Source organism: Leiobunum rupestre, chromosome 9, assembly GCF_980474605.1.
Source record: "Leiobunum rupestre chromosome 9, qqLeiRupe1.1.hap1, whole genome shotgun sequence".
Lineage (NCBI taxonomy): Eukaryota > Metazoa > Arthropoda > Arachnida > Opiliones > Sclerosomatidae > Leiobunum > Leiobunum rupestre.
In genome coordinates, this window is record NC_143392.1 from 6,004,318 (window position 1) to 6,026,753 (window position 22,436).

The 22,436-nt window shown below is 35.7% G+C and overlaps 1 protein-coding gene across 1 annotated transcript; it reads left to right on the top strand.

Moving 5' to 3' along the window:
* The first annotated feature begins 15,864 nt into the window (after nt 1-15,864).
* LOC149926361 (uncharacterized) lies at nt 15,865-21,818 on the top strand. Its single transcript, XM_090157685.1, has 4 exons — nt 15,865-15,908; nt 15,980-16,010; nt 18,012-21,534; nt 21,661-21,818. Exon 3 carries the CDS (start codon nt 18,089-18,091, stop codon nt 21,518-21,520), a length of 3,432 nt encoding a protein of 1,143 aa, XP_090013811.1. The 5' UTR covers nt 15,865-15,908; nt 15,980-16,010; nt 18,012-18,088; the 3' UTR covers nt 21,521-21,534; nt 21,661-21,818.
* Nucleotides 21,819-22,436: the final 618 nt, after the last annotated feature.

Below are 22,436 nucleotides of genomic sequence, written 5' to 3' on the forward strand. Positions count from 1 at the left end.
CAACTATATTCTTGCTGGCTCTGAGGTCTACATTTGGCGATGAAATAATACAGAATGTATATACTAATTTAAAGCAAAGAATATAAAGCCCCAGGAATGGAAGGATTGATATTATTGGCCGCGTGTTTTGGTTGCGCTAGAAACTTCCGGCAAAGCAAATCAGTGTAACCGGAAACGGTTAAAGCAACCCGGTCTCTCTTTAAAAATGAGAGGCGCAAAAGTTCCACTAGACGGAGCTACACATTCTTTGTTTAAAGTATTAAAAATAATTTATTATACGTTTGATTCGCTCGCGTTCTACATGTCGAACAGTCTCATCGGTGTCGTGTTTTCTTTTCAAAGGATTGATACTAGAGGTGTGCAAATACCATTTTTTCGGGATCGAATCGAATATCAAATATTTTTTTAAGGCACGTCAAATACCAAATCGAATATTTATAACGTCAAATAATTTGGTCGAATATTTTAGAGCAGAATTTTGAGCCAGTTAACTTATCAAATACCAAATAGTATTTCGAATACAAAATAATTCGACGTATTTGGTTTTGAAATTTTTATTTTTATTTATTTTTTTTTCTTTATTTTTAAAATAGAGCTAATACCCAAGGCACCACCTTCGACCACATAAGCAATGTTGCTTGTGCGTGATCAAGTAACAGGTGGCCGGGTTACAATGCGTAGGAGGGTGGTGGCAAGCCCTTCATGCCACGCGAGCCAACAGCTCCCTACACTAACTATTACCGTTAACCTCAGCAAGTTTTTATGGGAAGGGGAAACCGAAGATCTCGGTGGAAAACCCCTTTAAACAGTGGGGAGAGAACTAACAAACTCTACGCAGAAGGAGTGGTTCCGGATAACCAAATAGTTTGCATATTTGTCAAAAAAATAAAAAAGTAATTGATATCACTGTTAATTTTACTTGCAATAGTAAAATACTAAACTAAATGTATAATTTATATTTTATTTTATTTAATAAATTTAAATTATAATACTAAACTTTTTCAAAGAAAACTTTTACAAACAAAATTTAAAATACACATTTTTAAAGTTTAACTACCCCAGGTCAAAGTCAGCTAGCGACTTTTATTCTTTAGTAACTACTAACTAAAATTAAAATCAAAGGATCTGCTATATTTTTCAATATATGTAAAACAGGAAGGAGCAGATCTTTTATTACAAATAAAAAAATAATATTTATTTTATAATAACTTTAAACCAATAATTTAGTAAACTCAAAATTTCAAAACTGAAAAATCCAAAAAGTTACTTACCCCTCAACCTTTCTCCCAGTTCTTAGTTTTGTTTTGAACTTAGTTTACGTTTTAGTTTTACTTTGCTATTCTAGAAAATTCCATAACAAAGAATACGCGAATAATCTAGCCAATAGGCGCTAGAATAAACAGCTTCTGCCTTTCACTAAGAAGTTTTAATACACACGGTATGAATAATGGACGTGCAAGTTACTCTTTATATGGTCCTTGCCGCTGTGGCCTAAAAAGAGGTGCCAGAAATAAGCACTAGTTCGGAAATTTCACAGCGTTCTCCTCTGATGGCCTTGAAACTCAACAAATTAGAAAAAGACCCGCGGTTATTCGACCAGCTTGCAAACTATTTGAAAATGCCAAATACTTTTTTCCTATTTTTTCGAATATTCGACTATTTGATCAAGAATATTCGCGAACTTTCCCAAGGGCTATTCTATTCGACGAATCGAATATTCGATTTGGTATTCGATCGAATTATTTGTTCTAACCAAATATTTTGCACACCCCTAATTGATACTGGTCTCGTGGATTTAATCCTTACGGCGGTCAATATGATCTTAAATTGAAGTGACCCATTATTTCGACTTTCCCATCATTTTCTATCCGATTTATTGCAGAAATAACAACAGTTAGCTGGTGGTAAATTTTAAACGCGGTTACATGAAGAGCGGCGAACGCGTTTTAAGTCAACGAAGGCGCAAAATTGTAAGACGCGTTTCGGGTACAACGTTAAAACCGCGAATACGACACAACGATTGCTTGTATGTAAAATGTTCGTAGAACAATTTTCGTTGAAAATAGCCGGGCCCTAATGTTTGTAATTGGGTTTATAACCGTACATGCAATACTAACGTAGATTTTTGCGATAAACCATTACTGTGCACCGGTTTCCCCGATAACCATTGCGCGTAAAACAACTATTTCAAACAGTAACCTGTGAAAATATGTTTTTGTTTGAGTAATTACTCCTAAAATATTTAATTACGTAATTTTTAATCATTCTTCATTTTTTATTTAAAAAAACTAGCTTCCTATAATTTTAAAAAATCGGGTTTTCTAGTGCGTTCTTAGTGATTGGAAATTTTGGTAAAAAGAAAACTATTTAATAATAATAATAATAATCAGTTAGGCTAATACCCAAGGCACCACCTTAGGCCTAAGTCATCATGCGACTTTTGAAGCCCTTAATTCAGGTGGCCGGGTTACAATGCGTAGGAGGGTGGTGGCAAGCCCTGCATGCCACGAGATCGAGCCAACAGCTCCCTACACTAACTATTACCGTTAACCTAGACAAGTTTTTATGGAAGGGGAAACCGAAGAACTCGGGGGAAAACCCCTTAAACCAGTGGGGAGAGAACTTGCAAACTCAACGCAGAAGGAGTTGTTCCGAGTTTTCACCCAGTGCCACAAGCTGGGATCGAACACTAAACTGTGAAAAGATGTTTTCTTTGTGTATTTACTCTAACACGATTTAATAACGCAATTTTGAGCCATTCTTCAACTTTAATTAAACATAATTCGCTTATAAGATGTCAAAAAAACCGCGTTAGCGGCGAGGAAATGTCGGCCATTTAATCTTGAGCAAACAAGAGTGTTAGCATGGGCCAAAGGCAGGGTTCTTTAAAAGTTCTAATCGGACCACGCGACAAAATTTCAAAAATCGTTCTAGTTTGTTATCCGTTCAATAGCACTACGGTAATGTTCGGCTAATAATATGAAGAAAAAAAACCACTTCGTCAACACTCGTCAAGCTCATTGTCAGTTTATACTTTGGTTAAATTTAAACATTTAACTCGGTTTGTAATTTAATTTTTTCTAAGAAAAAAACAACGCGTTCGTAAAATTACCGGGCTTACAGGTCAAAAAGGTGACTTAGCCCAACATCTACCAGAATGTCTACTTTTAAAAAATTATTTCATAGGATATGATTTGATTTGATTTGCCTGGAAAAATTATAGGCATTTTTAATGTATACAAATTCCAGCCCCAACTGGAAAAATGCGCAACCACACTAAATATTACATAATGACCCTGTATTTTAAAGCTGTATAATATTACATGCATATTTAAAATTTATCAGACAATTTTGTATTGATAAAATACAGAAAATATCATATAAAATATTCTTGTCGAATTTACAATTTTTCCTGTAGAATTTAAAATATCTCCTGTATTTATAAAAACCAGAAGGGATCATGTAAAATATTCCTGTAGAGTTTAAAATTTCTTTTATAAGCAAAGTTAACAAACAAAAAAATTATCAGAAGGGAGGGGCAGAAAAGAATATTAATTAAAACTATAGATTTTTCAAACATACTCTACTCCAGGTCCTAAATCGCGATTTAATATTTTGCCACCCATTTTTTAAATATAATAAGCTCAATTTTTACAATGTTATAAGTTTAACAGAGTCCAAATTAATTTTAGGTTTTAAATTGGAAACGTGTGTGGCTAAAGCTGATTTTTCACATCTTTGTAATCTGACGTCAGCTGAGTGCTCTTTAGTTCGTTTATTGATACTTCTTTCCGTTTGGCCAATATATTCTTTGCCACATTCACATGGAATTGAATAGATGCCCGATTTATCTTCTGGTTTAACCAGGTCTTTAAGGGATTTTAAGTTGTTAACAATTTTATTTAAAGGTCTAAACGCGATATTATAATTAAGTTTACTTTTTAGGTTATTAGCAAGGTAGAATAAAAAGGAATGCAAATAATTTGGAATTTTTTCATCGAAAGGTTTAAGAGTGGTTCTTGTAGCTACGTCATTTGAGTTTATAAATTTGTTATAAGCGTTATCTACAATGTCAGGGGAATAACCTCGGTCTATAGCCACTAGTTTTAAAAAACTTTATTCAGACTGTAAATGAGTTTCGTTCGAATTAATATGTATTAAAGTATAAAAAGATGGCATTTTTCTGAGACATAGGATATCCGGATCGATTATGAGGAAATGTGGAAACCGAAGGTTTTCTATATATCGAAGTTTCGAATTAAATTTAATTAATATTTTTTCTGGCCCTCCCTTCTGATTATTTTGTTGTTTGTTAACTTTGCTTATAAAAGAAATTTTAAACTCTATAGGAATATTTTACATGATCCCTTCTGGTTTTTATAAATACAGGCGATATTTTAAATTCTACAGGAAAAATTGTAAATTCGACAAGAATATTTTATATGATAATATCTGTATTTTATCAATACAAAATTGTCTGATAAATTTTAAATATGCATGTAATATTATACAGCTTTAAAATTCATGGTCATTATGTAATATTTAGTGTGGTTGCGCATTTTTTCCAGTTGGGGCTGGAATTTGTTGTTCGTTAACTTTGCTTATAAAAGAATGTAAACGTTGTAAATCGGTTATTCCCCCTGATGATGGACCAATAACGTTGTCCGAAACTAGTCGGTTAAATTTTTAATTCTTTAAAATAAAATATCTTGTGCACTTTTAGATTTCGTTGTTATTGATTACTTCTTCTCATATTATTGTGCAAGTCGCTAGACAATTAATTAAACATATCGACCACTCCAATCGCAAACTGACCATATTGACCACTCCCATCGCAAACTGACCAGTTTTCGCCATTTTACCTAATTTGAACTTTGAATGACAACTTTTACGGATGTTTGACATGGGCATCACAAAAGTCCAAATTTCAAAATTTTGCAAGGTTATAAAACTTGACATTTTGACTCTGCTCAAAAATCCGCCAGGCTGATACTGGGGCATGGTCTAAAGGTTGCCATAACGTTTTCTCGGATCCCCGATTTTCAGTCCAAAACCTTCTCTTGAGTACCGTAATTATCATTGTTCAACCTGCTGAAAAAAGGGGCCAAATCTCGACTGAAAATTTTTGTTAATTCGTTTACACCTACTTATTAACAATGATATTTTCCTAATACTCTTATACTGCTCATGTAGGTAATAATGTTTTAGTGAAGTAAACAGTTAAATTACCCGTTTGTAACCTCTTTAAAAATAATATCAGATATCATATTTTTAAACGTTAGATTCGGTGCCCGTATGAAAGTGAATATGGTTTAGCAGCACTTTGTTAGGGTAGTTTAGAGGAAAGGTGGTTGACAGGCTGATTGGAGCTGGCATGGGTTGATGAGAGAAATAGACATGTAAATGTTATTGAAAGTACGCTAGTAGCGGAATATTAAATGTATGCATACACTTTATTGATTCCCAAAGAAAAGGGCGTAGTTTACAGCGGAGATTTTGCTCATGACGTTCAAAATTAGACTCGGCTCCTAGTCGACATTAAGCCATGTCTCGAATCTACAATCACTTACGTCCGCTGCTCTTTTTTTAACCATCTCAAATTGCGATTATAGAAAAAAAATAATTTCTACAAGATCTTTATTGTGAAAACTAGTCGGAGTTTGGCAAATTCATTTTCTTGTAAGCTTATTTCCCGAGTGCATTTTTTCCCGCGGCGAAAGCAGTCAGAGAGCCAATGAATATGCGCCGATTTCTCAGCACGGGGGAAGTGGACCTTTATACATTCCAAGTGTATACTGTCACGCGTAACTAGCGATAGGTTGACGGACCGACCAAGCCTCATCAATAAGACGTACACTTTATAGTCCTTCATAATAAAGGGCCCGAAGGTCACCGTCCACTATAAAAGGCTGGGTCTCTCCGTGTAGACCGAAGAGAAAAGATATAAGCCGGATAGGCTGAGCCTTCTCTGACAGGACCGCCTGCTGTAAAAGCTCGCTCCAGACGTCTAGGTAATAGCGAGAGGACTAACGCTCAACAAGCGCAGCCTCTTGTGAAAAGCCTCCTACGGCGGGGAATCTAACTCCCTCGGCTGGACCTCCGTCGGTCGGCCTGTCTTCGCGCTATTTTTGTATTTTTATAAATAAAGTATATTTTGTATTGAATAAATTGTTGTCGTCTCATCCTACCGTAACAATACATAAATATTTTCCTGCTTTTACATAATGTTTCTGGCGCGTGTTTTGAAATATTTCACTGTTTCACAGAGATAATAATATCAGTTTGCCAATTATGGATGTGCCAACGAATGATGTGAGCGGTGTCGATTGGGAAGCTGTCTCAAGAACGCAGGGACGAAAAAGTGTAAAGGTACGTTATTCACCAGGGTCAGACTTTTGATAAGCCAAGAATGACAATAGACGCTTCAATAAAACCAGGAATTCCTACCTCGAACTTGGAATGGTTATCTCGGCCGATTTTGATCTCTATCTAGGGGACCGTTTTGTTTTCATCATTTTGACGTCAGAGCATACGTGTTTTCTCTTACGATTTTCATTGGCTTAAAAATCTCCTACCAAAAATATCCTGGACCCCTACGGTACGTTCAGCAGCAGTCAACGGAAAAAAACCCGATGGATTTGATATTTTCCACCGATGAGCTTTTTCGTCATAATAACGTCAGAAGTTGCTGAACGCTTTTATTCAGTCATCGGTGTTTTTTTAAAATGGCGTTGAATTTATAGTAGTTATACGTCAGTCATCGGAAAAACCGACTCTTCCAGCCAATGACTTCGGTGAGTAAGCGATGACTATCGTGACGTCAAAACCGGAAACGCGAAAAAGCGTACAGTAGGAAACCGATGTAATCGGTGAGTCCGATGAGCGCTGCTGAACATACCCCTAGTTACCTAGTATAGTCGTCTGCTAGATAATCTGGACAAACCTAACCTTAAATTTCGAAATGGCCGGGGAGTCGATTACTCCCACCAGTTGATCTGATTTGAAATTCTATCCGATTTATTTTTCTTAATGTAAACTGACCTGATTAAATATAGAGGAGAACCAGTTGGCCTATCAGTTATCTGACATACGATACACAATACTAAATATTTATGACAATTAATTAATTTCCGCATTTGTTCAATTTTATTTCTGTGTTCCTTACAAAGATAAATGAGGCATATTTAGTGGTTATTTCCAAATATTTTTTAAACAGGTTAGCGCAGTTACTGTTTCGGGCTACAAGGAACCTCTTTTGGGGGAAACAACATCTGATCCCATAGAAAAGGCGCGTTCAGCGGGTACTGATGTTCCTGAAACGGCAAGGTAATCACGTGCCATTCTAGATACCTACTTAAATTCGTCTTCATGCGCCTGAAATAGGGTTTATTAAGCCAATAACCTAAAGAAACCATTTATTGAAGATATTTACCTTCCACCATTCGATGATGTTGGTATGGGGTGGAGCAAGGTTGGCGATCAAGTACCTGTTCATCTCGGATCCCTTTGCTTGTTTCTTAGGACGCTTAGGGTAAATAGCAAGAAATTCATCTTCTTGTACCGAAGCCGTCGAGACGCTTGACGCATTAACCTCTTTCTGTTCTTGGTCTTCCAAGATCTCGTAGTATTTTGAGAAAACGTTGAGGACGGCCGCCTTCACTTTCTTACAACATTCTTTGCTATAGCGTTCCTTGAAAACGTCTAGCTTCAATGTTGGATTTAATACTGAAAATAACGCGAACTAAATATCTTTAAGTGCAAAAACGTTTTAACTTAATCTCACCCATAGAAATCCAATAAACTTCCGTTCCCATGAGGTCGTGGTACGTTTCTAATTTTCTCAATGCAGCGGAACAAACTGGTTTCAAAACACCATTTCTTTGCGCAATACTTGTTTTGAGTTTTTGAATTAACCATCCAATTATTGGCATTACCAGTCCCAACGTAGGATAGCGCGAAGCCGATACACGATTGGTGACCACGTAAAAATCCTTGTCGGAAAATACTTTTTATCATTTTCAAGTAATTTTAAGATCTGGTACTTTTACCTTTAGAACGTTAAGTAGTTCCTCGACATTTGTCCATTCTGACTCCAGGATCATATGACTTTGAAACTCCCTGTCATCGTTCATAAGCGCCTGCTTTCAAGTAATTTTAAGATCTGGTACTTTTACCTTTAGAACGTTAAGTAGTTCCTCGACATTTGTCCATTCTGACTCCAGGATCATATGACTTTGAAACTCCCTGTCATCGTTCATAAGCGCTTGCAAAGACTAATAAAAACCCACGAACGGTCACGTCAGAAACCAATGTCCGGTAAAACGTCTTTCAAAATGTTCCAGCCTGGCGAAGTTGGTGTGCCCGACAGAGCATGACATAAGTGTTGTCTTGACGAAACCTCCGAGGAAGTAGCCAACGGTACTAGACCAGGGTGTTTATTCACGAGGTGGGTCTTCTTATTACCAGTACTTTTATTAGATTTTCCGCTATACAAATACTTTCCTCTAGGGGCAATAAAAGCAATAGATATGGAAAATCTATCAACAAATTACAATATTTAATAATTAAGGATACATAGCTTACCTATCACAGTGTACACACTTGGCAAACTGGATCTCTTTTACCATCAGGTGATGTAGTTCCTTCCGACATGATCATATAATGACCCCATATCTCGCTTCGTGGTCTCCGATCTCGACCGTCTAGCGTTTTACCGCTTGCCATATCTCAGTAATTAATTTCTACTCATGACGTCCTATTTACTTATATAGCCTTTTTTCAGATAGTATTTTTTGTCGAGCGAGTCGAGCGACCGCCCTTAATTTGTGTTTTACTGAAAATCCTTCTAACTAAAAACACATGGGTGACTATACTGATACATTGTGTATTTTTATAGATCAAATAGGTGTATTGGACTAAAATAAGACAAATGGGTGACTGTACTGATACATTGTGTATTTTTATAGATCAAATAGGTCTATTGGACTAAAATAAGACAAATGGGTGACTGTACTGATACATTGTGTATTTTTATAGATCAAATAGGTGTATTGGACTAAAATAAGACAAATGGGTGACTGTACTGATACATTGTGTATTTTTATAGATCAAATAGGTGTATTGGACTAAAATAAGACAAATGGGTGACTGTACTGATACATTGTGTATTTTTATAGATCAAATAGGTGTATTGGACTAAAATAAGACAAATGGGTGACTGTACTGATAAATTGTGTATTTTTAGAGATCAAATAGGTGTATTGGACTAAAATAAGACGTCGCGCTTGCCTTTATCAGTGAATCAAACACAACCAGTTACTTTAGGTTATACTCTTTTTAAGGAATTTAACAAAAAGGGATATGTAAATCAGATAACTGTATTACATTTTTATATCTGATCAGATAATACCCTTCAGTTTGTGATAAACTTAGATTTCTTCCTGTAAAATTATCTGCATTGATAACCTGTTTCCAACCACCCGATCTGAAGATATTTTAAAATGTCATCAGTTTATCTGATGCCAGATTTATTCGAAATTTCGCTCAGTTCAGATAACGTAACTGTTATCTGAGTATCGGTTGGAAGCACTAAGTCGAACAACAAAAAACTACAGTTGTAAAAACGGGAAGTTGCGCGGGGTAAAAACTTCTAAAGAGGGGCGAGAGGGCAATTTTTTTTCTCATACCATACACGTCACCGAAAACGGTCCCCGAGATCTTACCATAGGGAATACGGCCGGATAACCATTCCAAGTTCGAGGTATGAATTCCTGATAAAACCCATAGGCGATTCTCAGTATATGGTCCTTGTAAAGGCTTGTTTCCAAAAGTGTCAAAATGCCACGATGGTAAGAACGTGTCTCTTATCTAAAGCCCATCGAAATCTGCAGGGGTTTTACGTCTCAGCAACTGTTGCTCGTACCACCAACGCTGCTGGTAATGAAGACAATATATAAGAAAAATCGGGCTGGTGATGAAGACCCGCGGTTTCATATCATCTTTAACTTCGTTGAACATTTCGAGGCTGCTTTCGCCTCTGACGTCAAGACAATCCATCACTATCAATTTGAATATGGCGGAAAATTAAATGTTTTTCGAATAACAAATATTTCACCAAGCGAATGAATTCATATGGGGCTACCAAGGACTTGCTTTTTTCTATCGATTGAAATATCATTGACCCGTATAGATCTTAGAGTTAAAGAGATATGTAGAATTCGAAATCGTCTAGGCTGGAACCAACTCTATATTGAAATTAGTTTTATATCAGCATATCAATTTACATTGCCCTATATCAAAGGGGAATCAAGTACCACAAAAAAACACTAAACCTCGGGTGCACTGTGAGTTGTCGTGTATATACAATGCCATATCTCAAATTTGAAACATTTACTGCGTAAAACGTTTCAGAGCGTAATACGTCGCATTTTCATTTGAGCGACGAAAACTCCCTTTACTAATTAAGAAGATGTCACGGACATTTGAGTACACATCATTAATCACTATGTCCATTGGTTATGTACAACATTTCAATCAACCCGTAGATTAAATGAGTAAGCGCATTATTACAACCTTAGTGTAAATTTCACCAAAATATCCTTTAACATAATCAGGGAACTAATTCTTAAAAACCAAAGAGTAACTTTATTACAAAAAAACTAATTATTACGCTATATCAATCATCCTGTTCATAAGGAACATATTTTCAATCACCCTGTACATTAACTTGATAGGAACCTTAAAACAACCTTAAAGGAATTATTAGCAATATATCAACAAGACCTCAATCACCCTGTCCTTTAATATAATCAGGACACTTTCTTAACAAACTAGTGCATTAACCCACGATCATAATGATATTGTCATTTATCCAGTGAAAAAAAAAAAGATTTAGCACTGTCTTGGTTAGATACTGTTGGAAGGACACCTTAACTACCTTCGAGTATCTTACGCGTAGTTTTTTTTAACTATTTTAATAAAATATTTAACGTACTTAAAAATCGAAGATAATATCTTTGAATTTTTAATTGGAATTATGTTATTATTTCAGATTGATTTATCAGCCGCTAAATGTGTTGGGCGAGATGCGATTAACATCAAAAGTGGTGGATTGACGAATGTTAAACAATCGGTAAAATTTCAATTTAACATATTTTATACAAAAACAAAATTAATCAAGTGTTCACGAAAGTATCCGATTGGTAATAGATGATATGAGTTAACCATCAATTGACATTTATTAAAACTTGATGTTTCTATTAAATCAGTAAGTAACTTCCGGCAAAAACTAAAATTAGTTTGTATAAATAAAAGCTATTAAATCCAATCTTAAATGGCTTAGCTCTAAATGTTTGTTTCCCATTAGGCAATTAGTAAATCAACTTATTGAATAAAACAGGGTTGGCATAAATCTGTTTATTTTTGCTTTTATCCGGATTTTTCTTAAACAATATTTTGCGGTATTTAATTCTGGCATTTGTATCGTCTAAGCAGTCGTCTGCTCTAAGGTTATGTAACCTGCGATTCTTCCGTCAAAAATAAATTGTTAATTTCTTTTAATGTTATTCGAGAGTTCAAATTAAAAACCGGTTGACTAATCCTACGCATTCGAGAGTTCTTACTTTAATTCTACCCTTTAGTTTAAATTCAGTACTAGTAGGCAATGTTTCTGACCTACTACGTTTTAGCCATTAGGGACCTCCGCGTCATCCTAATATTATTTCACTTAGCAAACGCACACGGAGCTAAATCACTTTATCCACTTTCTCGAGAAACAAACTAAAGCCTGTCGATTGGAGCTGGGCCCACATTTAAAAATCACTTTCCCCTACTTAACAATTTTAAAACCTTTTAAATCCATGGTATAAAAATATTTAAAAATTGAGTCTTCAACAAATGGCTCTCATGGGTAATATAACATTTCTTGTTACTAAAAAGGCGCGGCAAGTTTTCGACCGTCCCAGCGGTCAGGTAAAATAATTACAAAAACGTTTACAGGAAACGTCCCTACAATATGTTTTTTTTACATCAGCGACATTCATTTTCTATTACTCGTTACTTAGTAAATTTATTAAGAATAATTGTAAATTGTAAATCGGATTTATCATAAGATTTCAGACTGATACATCACACACTCAAAATGTAGGGCGGGATTCGATTATCATCGAAAGTAGCGGATCTACGTATATGAAACGGTTTGAGTCTATTTGATCGATTCCCAAATGATCGAATTGCATTTCATCGAATGGAATTTGGTCGAATGGCATTTGATCGAAAGCTACTGTAGGGTAAAACTACTAGTTTTTGGGAGTAAATCGAAAAGGCAACGGTGCATACGGGCCTACGGCGCACGTACATCAACCTAACCTAACCTGACCCTATTTATATATATCAAAAACAACGGGCCGTTATCGTCGATGTCATAAAAAATTCCATCATATAGTGTATAAAGTAAAAATCTCTTCATCTTTGTGGCTTAATACAGTTAAAGCAAGGAATTATTCCATCATTATTCCTTCTGCACTTAAGCAATGAATTATTCCATCATTATTCCTTCTGCACTTCATATTGACATTCGGTAAAATAAAAACATACCAACTGGTACCATAAATACTTTTGAATTCGATCAAATAGTATTCGATCATTTGAAGGTTCGATCTTATGAAACAAATGACAAATGGGATTCGATCAAATGGAATTTCGATCAATTGCAACGTATAATGATCGACTGTTGATCACATATTTTTCGATCAAATGGAACAACACCTATGAAACAATCGGTAATAATATTTCATTTCAACATTTATACCGGGTGTTTTTTCCCGAAAAGTTAATTTTTTTCCAAAACTATCATTGCTAGAATATTGACATTTTATAGATTTTTGTTTATGCCTGGATACACTGTTTTCTGAAAACTTATCGATTTCTTATAATTATTTTTTAATTTCACAATATTATTTTTTTTTTACCACCAGGCGCTAGATAGAATTTTCGAATGAGAAAGTTAAAGAGCATAATCGGAAACCAATTTCACACTCCAACTTAAATATTGGCCAGGTGGGCAAGCCAAAAAACACTTTCAATTCTTTTCGCTTACTCACTTTTACAAATAATTAATTATTTTAATTTACGCAATAATTCGTAAATGTTTTTATAACTCTTTTAACTATTAGCGTAAGGATAGAACGAATCAATATCAATTTTAATAATAATTATTTATGCTTACAAACTCCTTTTTCGGAAGTTACTTAACTATTTATTTTATAAACAATATTTGGAATATTATTGATTTTGTGGTTTTATTTTTCTTATAACAACGCTTACTTAAAAATAGATTTTAAAAGTAAGTTCCTGTAATAATTAACGAAAATGAAAATGTTTTATAATTTGATCGTATATGGGATAATCGTTAATTTACAAATTTTAGACCATCCTACAACAATGGTTCAATTATTACCCCATCGGCTGCCACACAGGCTTGAGCTCGAACGACCATGTTATCAAATGCACATTCGATCATTTCAGGGATTACTTCACGGCAAGCATTTTTAAAGGAAGTAATTCTGCCTGTTTTATCATTGATGAAAAATAATGGACCAATGAGGCGATTTTCCTAGAGTCCAACCCAAAAATTTAAGAGCTCAAACTGCAATTGGGGATGGTGTGGAAATCCTCAGCGAGGGTTTTCTGATTATTTTGATGATTGAAAGGTCCATCTCTGGAAAATGAATGATCTGTGAACAAAACGTTGCGGATAGATTGGGGATCGTGAGTAACCAGCCTTGATGTAGCGTAGCTCTGTAGGGATGGTTGCGATTTCTGCGTAATATTTTCCAAGTACTACAAGATTTACTACAACCCAAATAATCCCTTGCCTCATTACTCCAGTGTGTTTACCTCGAAACCCCAACAGTGAGAGCTACTTGCTTTTCTTACAGAACGAACTTGCAGAAGAAATCGACGACCTTCTTTTAGCTCAACGTGGAAGTCTTTGGTTTCAACAAGATGGTGTCCCACCTTATTATCAGAGACGTGTCCAACTTCCTAAACCACGAGATCTCTCAACGTTGGATGGGCAGAAACGGTGCCGTTAATTGGCCACCAAGTTCACCAGATCTTACGCCGCTAGATTTTTTCCTTTGGGGATTTATTTAAGAAAGGGTTTACGATCAAAATCAAGAGAAAATTCGTCAACGAATTATAAATGCTTGTGGTAAAGTAACCTTAGAAATGTTCGAATGTGCGTTTGAAAACATGATCGTTTGAGTTCAAGTCTGGGTAGCAGCGGATAGGGGGATAATTGAACCATCAACTGTTGTAATGTGTAAAAATTGTAAATACACGATAATACAATATAATCAAATTAGGTTTGGTTTAAGAAAAATAAAACCACCAAACTAATAAAAATAAAAAAAATTGAAAAATAAATAGCTAATATTCCCGAAAAATGAGTTTAAAAGAATGTTAGTCATTTTTAATAAAAGTGAGTAAGCGGAAAGATTTGAAAACTATTTTGGTTTGCCCAACTTGCCAATTTTTCAAGTCGTTTTATTCTGTATGGATTTGGTCTTTTTTATTGGACTAATTATATTCATACGTTTTTAGAACGCTCTAGGCCTACAACTTTCTTTCGCAAATTTTATTCCTTTCTTTGACTGTATTATTATTTAATTAATTCTGTTCATCTCAGCCTTTAGTTTAAGAAAATATTATGACTTAGATTTTTTCTGTCGGAAATATTTTCCTGCGTGAGAAAATGTTTGACATGAGATACTTAGCCTACTCGCTTTTCATCTGCAGTCGTCTAAACGTTTTAAGCATTACTCATTTAGTATTTTTAAGAATCAGTTAGAAAAATCTATTGGACACATTCCCTTGAAAATCTTAAGTAAAGCTTCAAAATCAATTTGAAAGACGCTCTTTGGAAAAGCTATGGGTCAATTTACCTTTAACATTTTATCCAATTAATCTCAATTTGATAAAATTTATCTTGATTTAATCTAAATATCCTTTATATTATCCAATTAGTAGTATTACAATTTATATCGCTTTAGTTCAATTAATCTCGATTTCTTCCACTTAATTTCAATTTCAATTCAATAATTCTCGATTTAATCCAATTTATTATTTAAATCCGGTTTTATCTGATTTTATCATGTCCTAATGATTATGGTAATGACCTGTACCTTGGTAATCCCTAAGTGACCAATCGGTAATAGACAACTTAGGAACCTATTGACACGTACTGAAAACAGTTAGGGTTAGCTGATTTAATTCAATTTTACTGAAATTATTATTTTAAGCGAATTATTTTTTAAAAACATTTTTCATCGCAAGAAAATATTCTGTACCAATCCTAATTCCAACCAACCCTGAACAAACTCAAGTATAAAAAAAATAATTTTAATTATTATTAAAATAATTGTAACCGATGTAAGCATGTTACCTATGAAAGAAGCTTTTAATTGTATAGTTCAATAAATTAAAAATGGCAAACCTGAAGAACAAAGGCAGAATTTAGCCTTTTCTTGTGGCAAAACTGTGGAAGAATGGTTTTAGTACTTTCAAAAACGATTAACAGATGGCGTTTGTTTGAATAAACAAAAACGAGAAATCAGTTGTGGTTCTTTTAACAAAATGACCGTAAAATCTGCATCACAAAACTTATACAATTTATAGTCCTCATCTAAATACAACATAATTTTATATGTTAATAAAAAACTATATCCATAGACAAAAATCGATAAAGAATAGGATCCCGGAAATAAATAATAACTTTAATCTATAGTTTGTTATGATATATATTACCTGCCGGTGTATTTAGATTAAGAAAATTTATTAGTAAGTTGAATTGTTATATTTTTTTTCAGTTGTTAGGAGGGGAAAGAAACAACTTATACGTTACCAATGTAAGTGAAGATTCAGCTTGTGATTGGCCAAATATGGCAATTTAATTTGACTGATTATCTTCCCGTTTTAGAAAATCTATGGCGATGATACTAAATTCAAATGTAAGTTGGCTATTACTTCCACAAAGTCATTTCAATTATCCACTGAAATATCTTGTATCCAGTCTACACGGAATTATTTAAGACCAAAGTTCATTGGAAGATATTATAAATTACTTTCAATAAAAAGTAGTAAGGGATTCAATACGTTTTGTTCATACAGTAACAAGTAACAAATCATTATTTGACCCGATTACTTTTGGTCAGTTTGCCCCCTCGTGCTCAAAACGTTAGCTCCTTACTAGAGAAAAGCGAGTACTTAAAAATTGCGAAAAGGCAAAACTGCTTTAATAGTAGTAGTTATAATAATCAACTAATCTAATACCCTCAGCACCACCCTAGGCCCCAGTGATCTAGCGACTTTTAATGCATTTAAATCAGAGGGCCGGATAACATTGCGAAGGAGGGTGGTGGACAACCTTTCATGCCCTGCGAGGCAACAGCTCCCTACACTAACACTTAACGTTAACTTACAAACTCTGAATAGATGGAATACTTCCGAGTTTTTACCATGTGCTACATGCTGGGATCGAATCCCCCACCTCTTCTTGCGAAGTAAAAGTGCTATCGACACCACCTCCCTTTTTCGCTATTTTTAGGACCCGATCAAGTATCGAAGGCCTTCGCCAAGGCGTAGAAATTATTCCAATTTAGAGTTTGACGTTTTATTTTTAAATAAAAATCGTGTTTCTTAAACGGCTTAGGTATAAATTTAAGACACGAAACGGTCGAAACCATATTCCAGGACTCGGGACACAAAGAGGCTCAATTTTGAAGAACTCGAGACCCGTCTTCCCCTAAAAAATCATATCAGCCCGTTTTGCGATTGCTTCCTTAAAACTGACGTCAAAACTGACTGGCGGCGAACCATGTCAAATCACCCAATGCCCCCCCCCCCCGTACCGAACCTGATTTTGTTCGAACTTTAACCGCATTATATCTGGACCAATTGAGAAAATAATAAAAATTAAGAGCACTTTACTCCAAATGCTTTTCGAGTTGCGCGTTTCATAAATTACAACTGCGCGACGCCCAGACTTTGAAATGACTAAAAATACCGTTTTGATGAGCTTCATTTTGAAAACGATTTGGTGGTAACATCTAAAATTCCTAGGCTGAAACTAGAGTACGTCAAGTTTAAATTACCTATAAATCTGAAATTTTTCTATTGATAAATCTGATGGTGTACTTTTTTTAGTGGGTGTTAGAGTAGTCGGGACAATACAGTCCACTAACCGCTATACGAGTAATCAGGGGTGAGATATGTGTAACGGCCACGCCAATGGGTAGATAAGTCGGGAAAGGTTTGGGGACCCCGTGGCGGAAGTATTCCGACTACCCGTTGGGGGATTAGTGGTCTTCCTCAACCGGCCATCCACAATCTCTGCCTCGCTAACGCTTAGGATTACCGGAGTGAGCCACTACTCCCAGCTGATGTTCCTTTACGGAAGCTATTTCCGCCACCAGGGGTCGCAGTGCTGTTGTTTTTATATTATAATGAATGTTAATTGTTAAAATATTTCCACCTTATCTTTCTTGGAAGTTATACTAAAATTTGGGGTCTATGGAAAACTGGGCTCCTCCGCCTCATCGACGAATTAACAACTGGTTTTAGTCATTTATAATAATATGATTAGTTTTCTAGAAGTAAAACATTAAACACTTTTTAAATTTTAATGAAATTTCATAATTTGTAGTTAATGGTGCTATTATCACTGATTGGTAATATTTTAGCGACTGAGGATTTTCCAATTGTTACTTCTCGTTACGAGGGGGCTTCGAATTTTTGTAGTTACGTAAATTGTTAACAACCCCATGGACCAAGGTGAGGCAAGACAACTATTATTGTCCATGAACTTATTTCGTTGTCTTGCCAATACGGGCTTACGACCTTTTATCGTGACGCTGTCACTCCGCGTCCACTTAAGTCTTTTGGGGCGCAGATAATGGTAAACGATTTTTTATTAATTCTCTGATATAAGGTATACTTTCTGTTCCAAATAGCTCCCATACCATGGTCCGATTTGAACAAGGAAAAACAGAAGCAACTGCTATCGAAGCCACTGGTGGTTCTACAAGGAATGAGTCAGAACAAGACCAGCCTAGCGAGTCTTTTGGGAAATGACAATGGGGAAGACATTGAAGGCCTCATCAACGACTACGTCCTGTATAATCTCATCGACGACATTGACGTTCTCTTAGGAGAAGAACTACCAGGGTTGGGAGAAACGGAGGCCTATTTCATACCACGCACCTTTATAAGTCTTCAATCAACAAAAAATTCCGAAAAGAATCTCGTCGAACTAATTGGAGGTATGAAACGTGGTGAGACGACCATAATTTCCGACGAAGCGGGAACAGGAAAGTCCATTATCCTGGTAATGTTAGCGCGGGAGATAAAAAATATTTATCCCAATCGTTGGGTTATCTTCGTCAATTTGATAAGTTACGCCACAGTCTTCAAATTGCATCTTCAACGGAAATTCAAGCATTCCTCGGATGCGGTACATTTCTTCGTTTATGAGATGTACCGTTCGAAATGTCACGAAAATTTCGAGAAAAATCTGTTGAAGTGGTGCTTGGAGAAAACGGGAGGTGTTGTCCTGCTATTCGACGGCTTCGACGAAATCAGCCCTAAATACGATAGCGTCGTTAAAGGGCTTTTAAGGGGTTTACAGAAAAGTCGCGTAGACCATTTGATCTTAACGACTAGGCCATACGCGATCGGAGATTTAGTTGAAACATTAGAGGCATCACGCTATCAAATGAGAACGTTCAATGACGAAGAAAAACTTAAGTTTATCGTGGAATATTGGCTTGATAACTCAACCTGTCACGATAAGTTGATTCTGAAGTCTAAAGCGGAACATTTGATAGACATTTTCTCATCATCAATTGGAGATTATGAAAAGGAATTTATGGGTATTCCACTTCAATGTCGTCTGCTGGGTGAAGTTTACAAAAATGAAATAAACTCTTCCGAGGAATGGGAGACAATGTCCTTGTACGAATTGTACCGACAATTTACTAGAATGAAATTTGAAGAAGAAGAGACAAAGTACCAGAGCACGACGAGTACAAGTGGCACTGAGAATAACGCTCTGATGATAGGACTCGCCCAAGAATACCATTGCGAATTGGCCTTCCGTCTGTTGTACGGAGAACACATGGTTCAGAAATTAAAATTTCATCGGCCCAAGAAAGAAAGCATAGAGGTTTTGCTGAAGAAGGTAGAGAGAGTGGGCATTATGACGGACACTGGTGAGAATCCTGTTTTTATACATCGCACATTCGCTGAGTTTTTCGTTGTGGAGTTTTTCATGGAAAGCATAAAAGACAATGAAAGGGCAGAATTTTGGGAAATACTTGAGATTTTGTTAAATGATATTTTAAAGGTCTCAAATATTAATACAATCACGATTCAAAATTTTTTGGAAAGTGGTTTAGAGACTCAAAAAATTGAAGATGCGAACCTTCGACTTTTTCGAAGCTCAATTTTGAAGGCTTGGCGCCTTGATCCGCAAGCCACTTTGAAAGTGTTCTTTTATGTAAACTTTATTGATATAATCGCATTGTATATGTTTCTTTTAAACTGTTTGAATGTTGACGGCAACATGCCCATAGATTTATTTCCTCTGGTAACACACTTCGCAACACTATCAAATTCATCACCATTATTGAACGAAGTATTTTTCCATTTTCTTTCGTCGTGCCCCAAAACCATTCAAGATATTATTATAACGCAAATAAAATACCAAACAAATTTTGATTGCGATTACCTGGACTATTTTATGGAATCAGCGTTGGCATTCCCAGGTATTTTAGTGTCAAACCAATCGTTGCGCGCAAAGAAGCATTTGTTTGACGAATTCTTAGATGCTTCCATCGACGGAGACGTTGAACGCTCGGAAAAATTGCTGCAAGAAGCTTGTGACGACGAGACCCGATTTTGGCTCTTAAACACTTACAATTTCGGTAAAAATTGGGACTCTGGTTCAGCTCTAGCTTGCGCGATAACTAATAATAGAGAAGCGACGCTGAAATTTCTTTTAGACAGAGGTGCACCAATAAACCTACAGGTTGAATCCCTTAACTACCCTCCACTATTTACCGCCATTAGAGCTGGTAATTTTGATTTATTCAAATACCTTATCGATAGAAACGCCGATATAAATCTGAAGTACGTTGATCAGTATGATCACACGCCATTGTCGTATGCGTGTAATTATAACAAAACCGAAATGGTCAAATATCTCTTAGATCTTAGGTGCGAAAGAAAAGATTCAAAGGCTTGGTATGAAGTAATAATCTCCGGAAAAACCGAGTTGGTACGTCTTTTATTACAACGAGGATTTAACGTCAATCAACGAGATAGAAGAGACAAAACTCCACTTCACTATGCAGCCGATATTTGGCAACGGGATTATCAGGAACCATACCACTTTATTCAAAATATTATCGAAATTCTTTTGTCTCATGGCGCTGACATTAACAGCGTGGATGACTATGGACGTACGGCCCTACACATTGCGACAAGCAAAGGAACCCTCCAGGCAGTCCGAACGCTTCTTGATCACGGTGCAAATTTCGAGGTTGTAGATATTCATGGTAAAAAGGCTTTGCATTTTGCCGCGCAACATAGACGAACTGAATCATTGTCTATTTTGTTAGACAAAGGTGCAAATATTGAAGCTGTAAATGATCATTTTGAAACGGCTTTGCATTGTGCCACGGCCTATTGTAACGCTGACTCACTCTCCATGTTGTTGGAAAAAGGTGCGAATATTGAAGCTGTTGATATAAACGGTGAAATGGCTTTGCATCGTGCCGCGGAATATGGTCACACTGAATCAATCTCCATTTTGTTGGGAAAAGGTGCAAATATTGAAGCTGTAAATGTTTCCAAAGAAACTATTCTACATAAAGCCGCCAAAAGAGGTCGAACTGAAGCAGTTTCCATTCTTTTGGCTAAAGGTGCCATTATCGAAACTGTAAATGAACGTGGAGAAACTCCTTTGCATCTGGCCACGCTCGAAGGTCATATTGAATCAGTCTCTATTCTGTTGGAAAATGGTGCGAATATCGAGGCGAAAGATAAAAAACATCGAACGGCTTTACACAAAGCGGCTTATAGTTTATTTCCGGACCAGGAAATGGTCCGGGTTTTGTTGGAGCACGGGGCGGATGTAAGTGCCAGGGATAAGGATGCGAAAACTCCCCTGGAGATTGCAGTAATCGAATGGGACCATCAAATGGAACCTCTGAACATTTGTTCAAACGAATCTGGTGATGTCACTAAACGACCAACCACTATTACCCTTCAAGAAGCGCTTTCGGTTTTCACACAACAAGAAATATCCGCATTACTTTCGAAAGCTCTAGAGACAATTGAAGACGAATGGGTTAAATCAAAAGCCATAGAATTGTCCAATAAAATAATTCTCCTATTGAAGAAAGAAAAACAGATCCGAGTAGAATGCAATGGTGAGAAGCTCAATTCTTCGCTGAAATAATTAATGTTTATAAAGTAAGTACACTGTAAGTAATAGTAATAATAATCAACTAGGCTCAGTGTATCTTATATTGCTGTTTTTGTGTTGTTTAATTCTCGGTGAAAAATACCCAAAGAGCTGCAATTTGTATTTCTTTTTAGGCGAGCCTTTTAGTCTCTAAAATTTAATTTCCATGACGACAGTGCTGATGGAATGCCTGCATCAGAAACTCCGACAATCACCTTTTGAATAATAACACCTTGATGAACACAACCACCATTTTTGATGACTTGTGTCCACATTTAAGCAATAAGTTGAATTTGGAGCGTAAACAAAGAATTTACCCTTTGAAGCCACAACTTATCCGATATTATGGTAATTAATTCGACGCTTCTCTCTCAGTTTGTTAAAAGGAAGTGATTTATTTTCTAATTTCTCAAATCAAAGTGGTTTAATTGTAATATTGAATTCTTGTTTTTGAGACATCTGTAACTTTAGTTATTTGGCATCCTACCTTTTTTAACTTACTTTTCATTTCGAGATAAACTTATTTTTGTTAAATTGAATTGCTTGTTTTTTGTACAACTTAGTAATATCAAGAGTTATAACACTTCCTTGATTATTAGGTAATGCTTGTATGATTAAAGAAAACGATTTAAATCAAATCTGTAGCTTTGGCTGTGTAAAGATTAAAATTGATTAAAACATTATTATCTAACTGAGTTAAAAAGACAAGTAAACTAGGTATATTCAAAAATTTATTTATTTTAATTTGGGGAGAATGTCCATGTTGAGGCGTTTACCGCTTCCAATCCCTCTGGTGCTTGAAGTGTGAACTCTCCCACTTAAAGAAATCTAAAGAAATCTTAAATTCCCGGTGTTTCATTAGTTTCCTAAAACTGACATTTCCGACGCAACTAAAGCACACGTTCGTAAC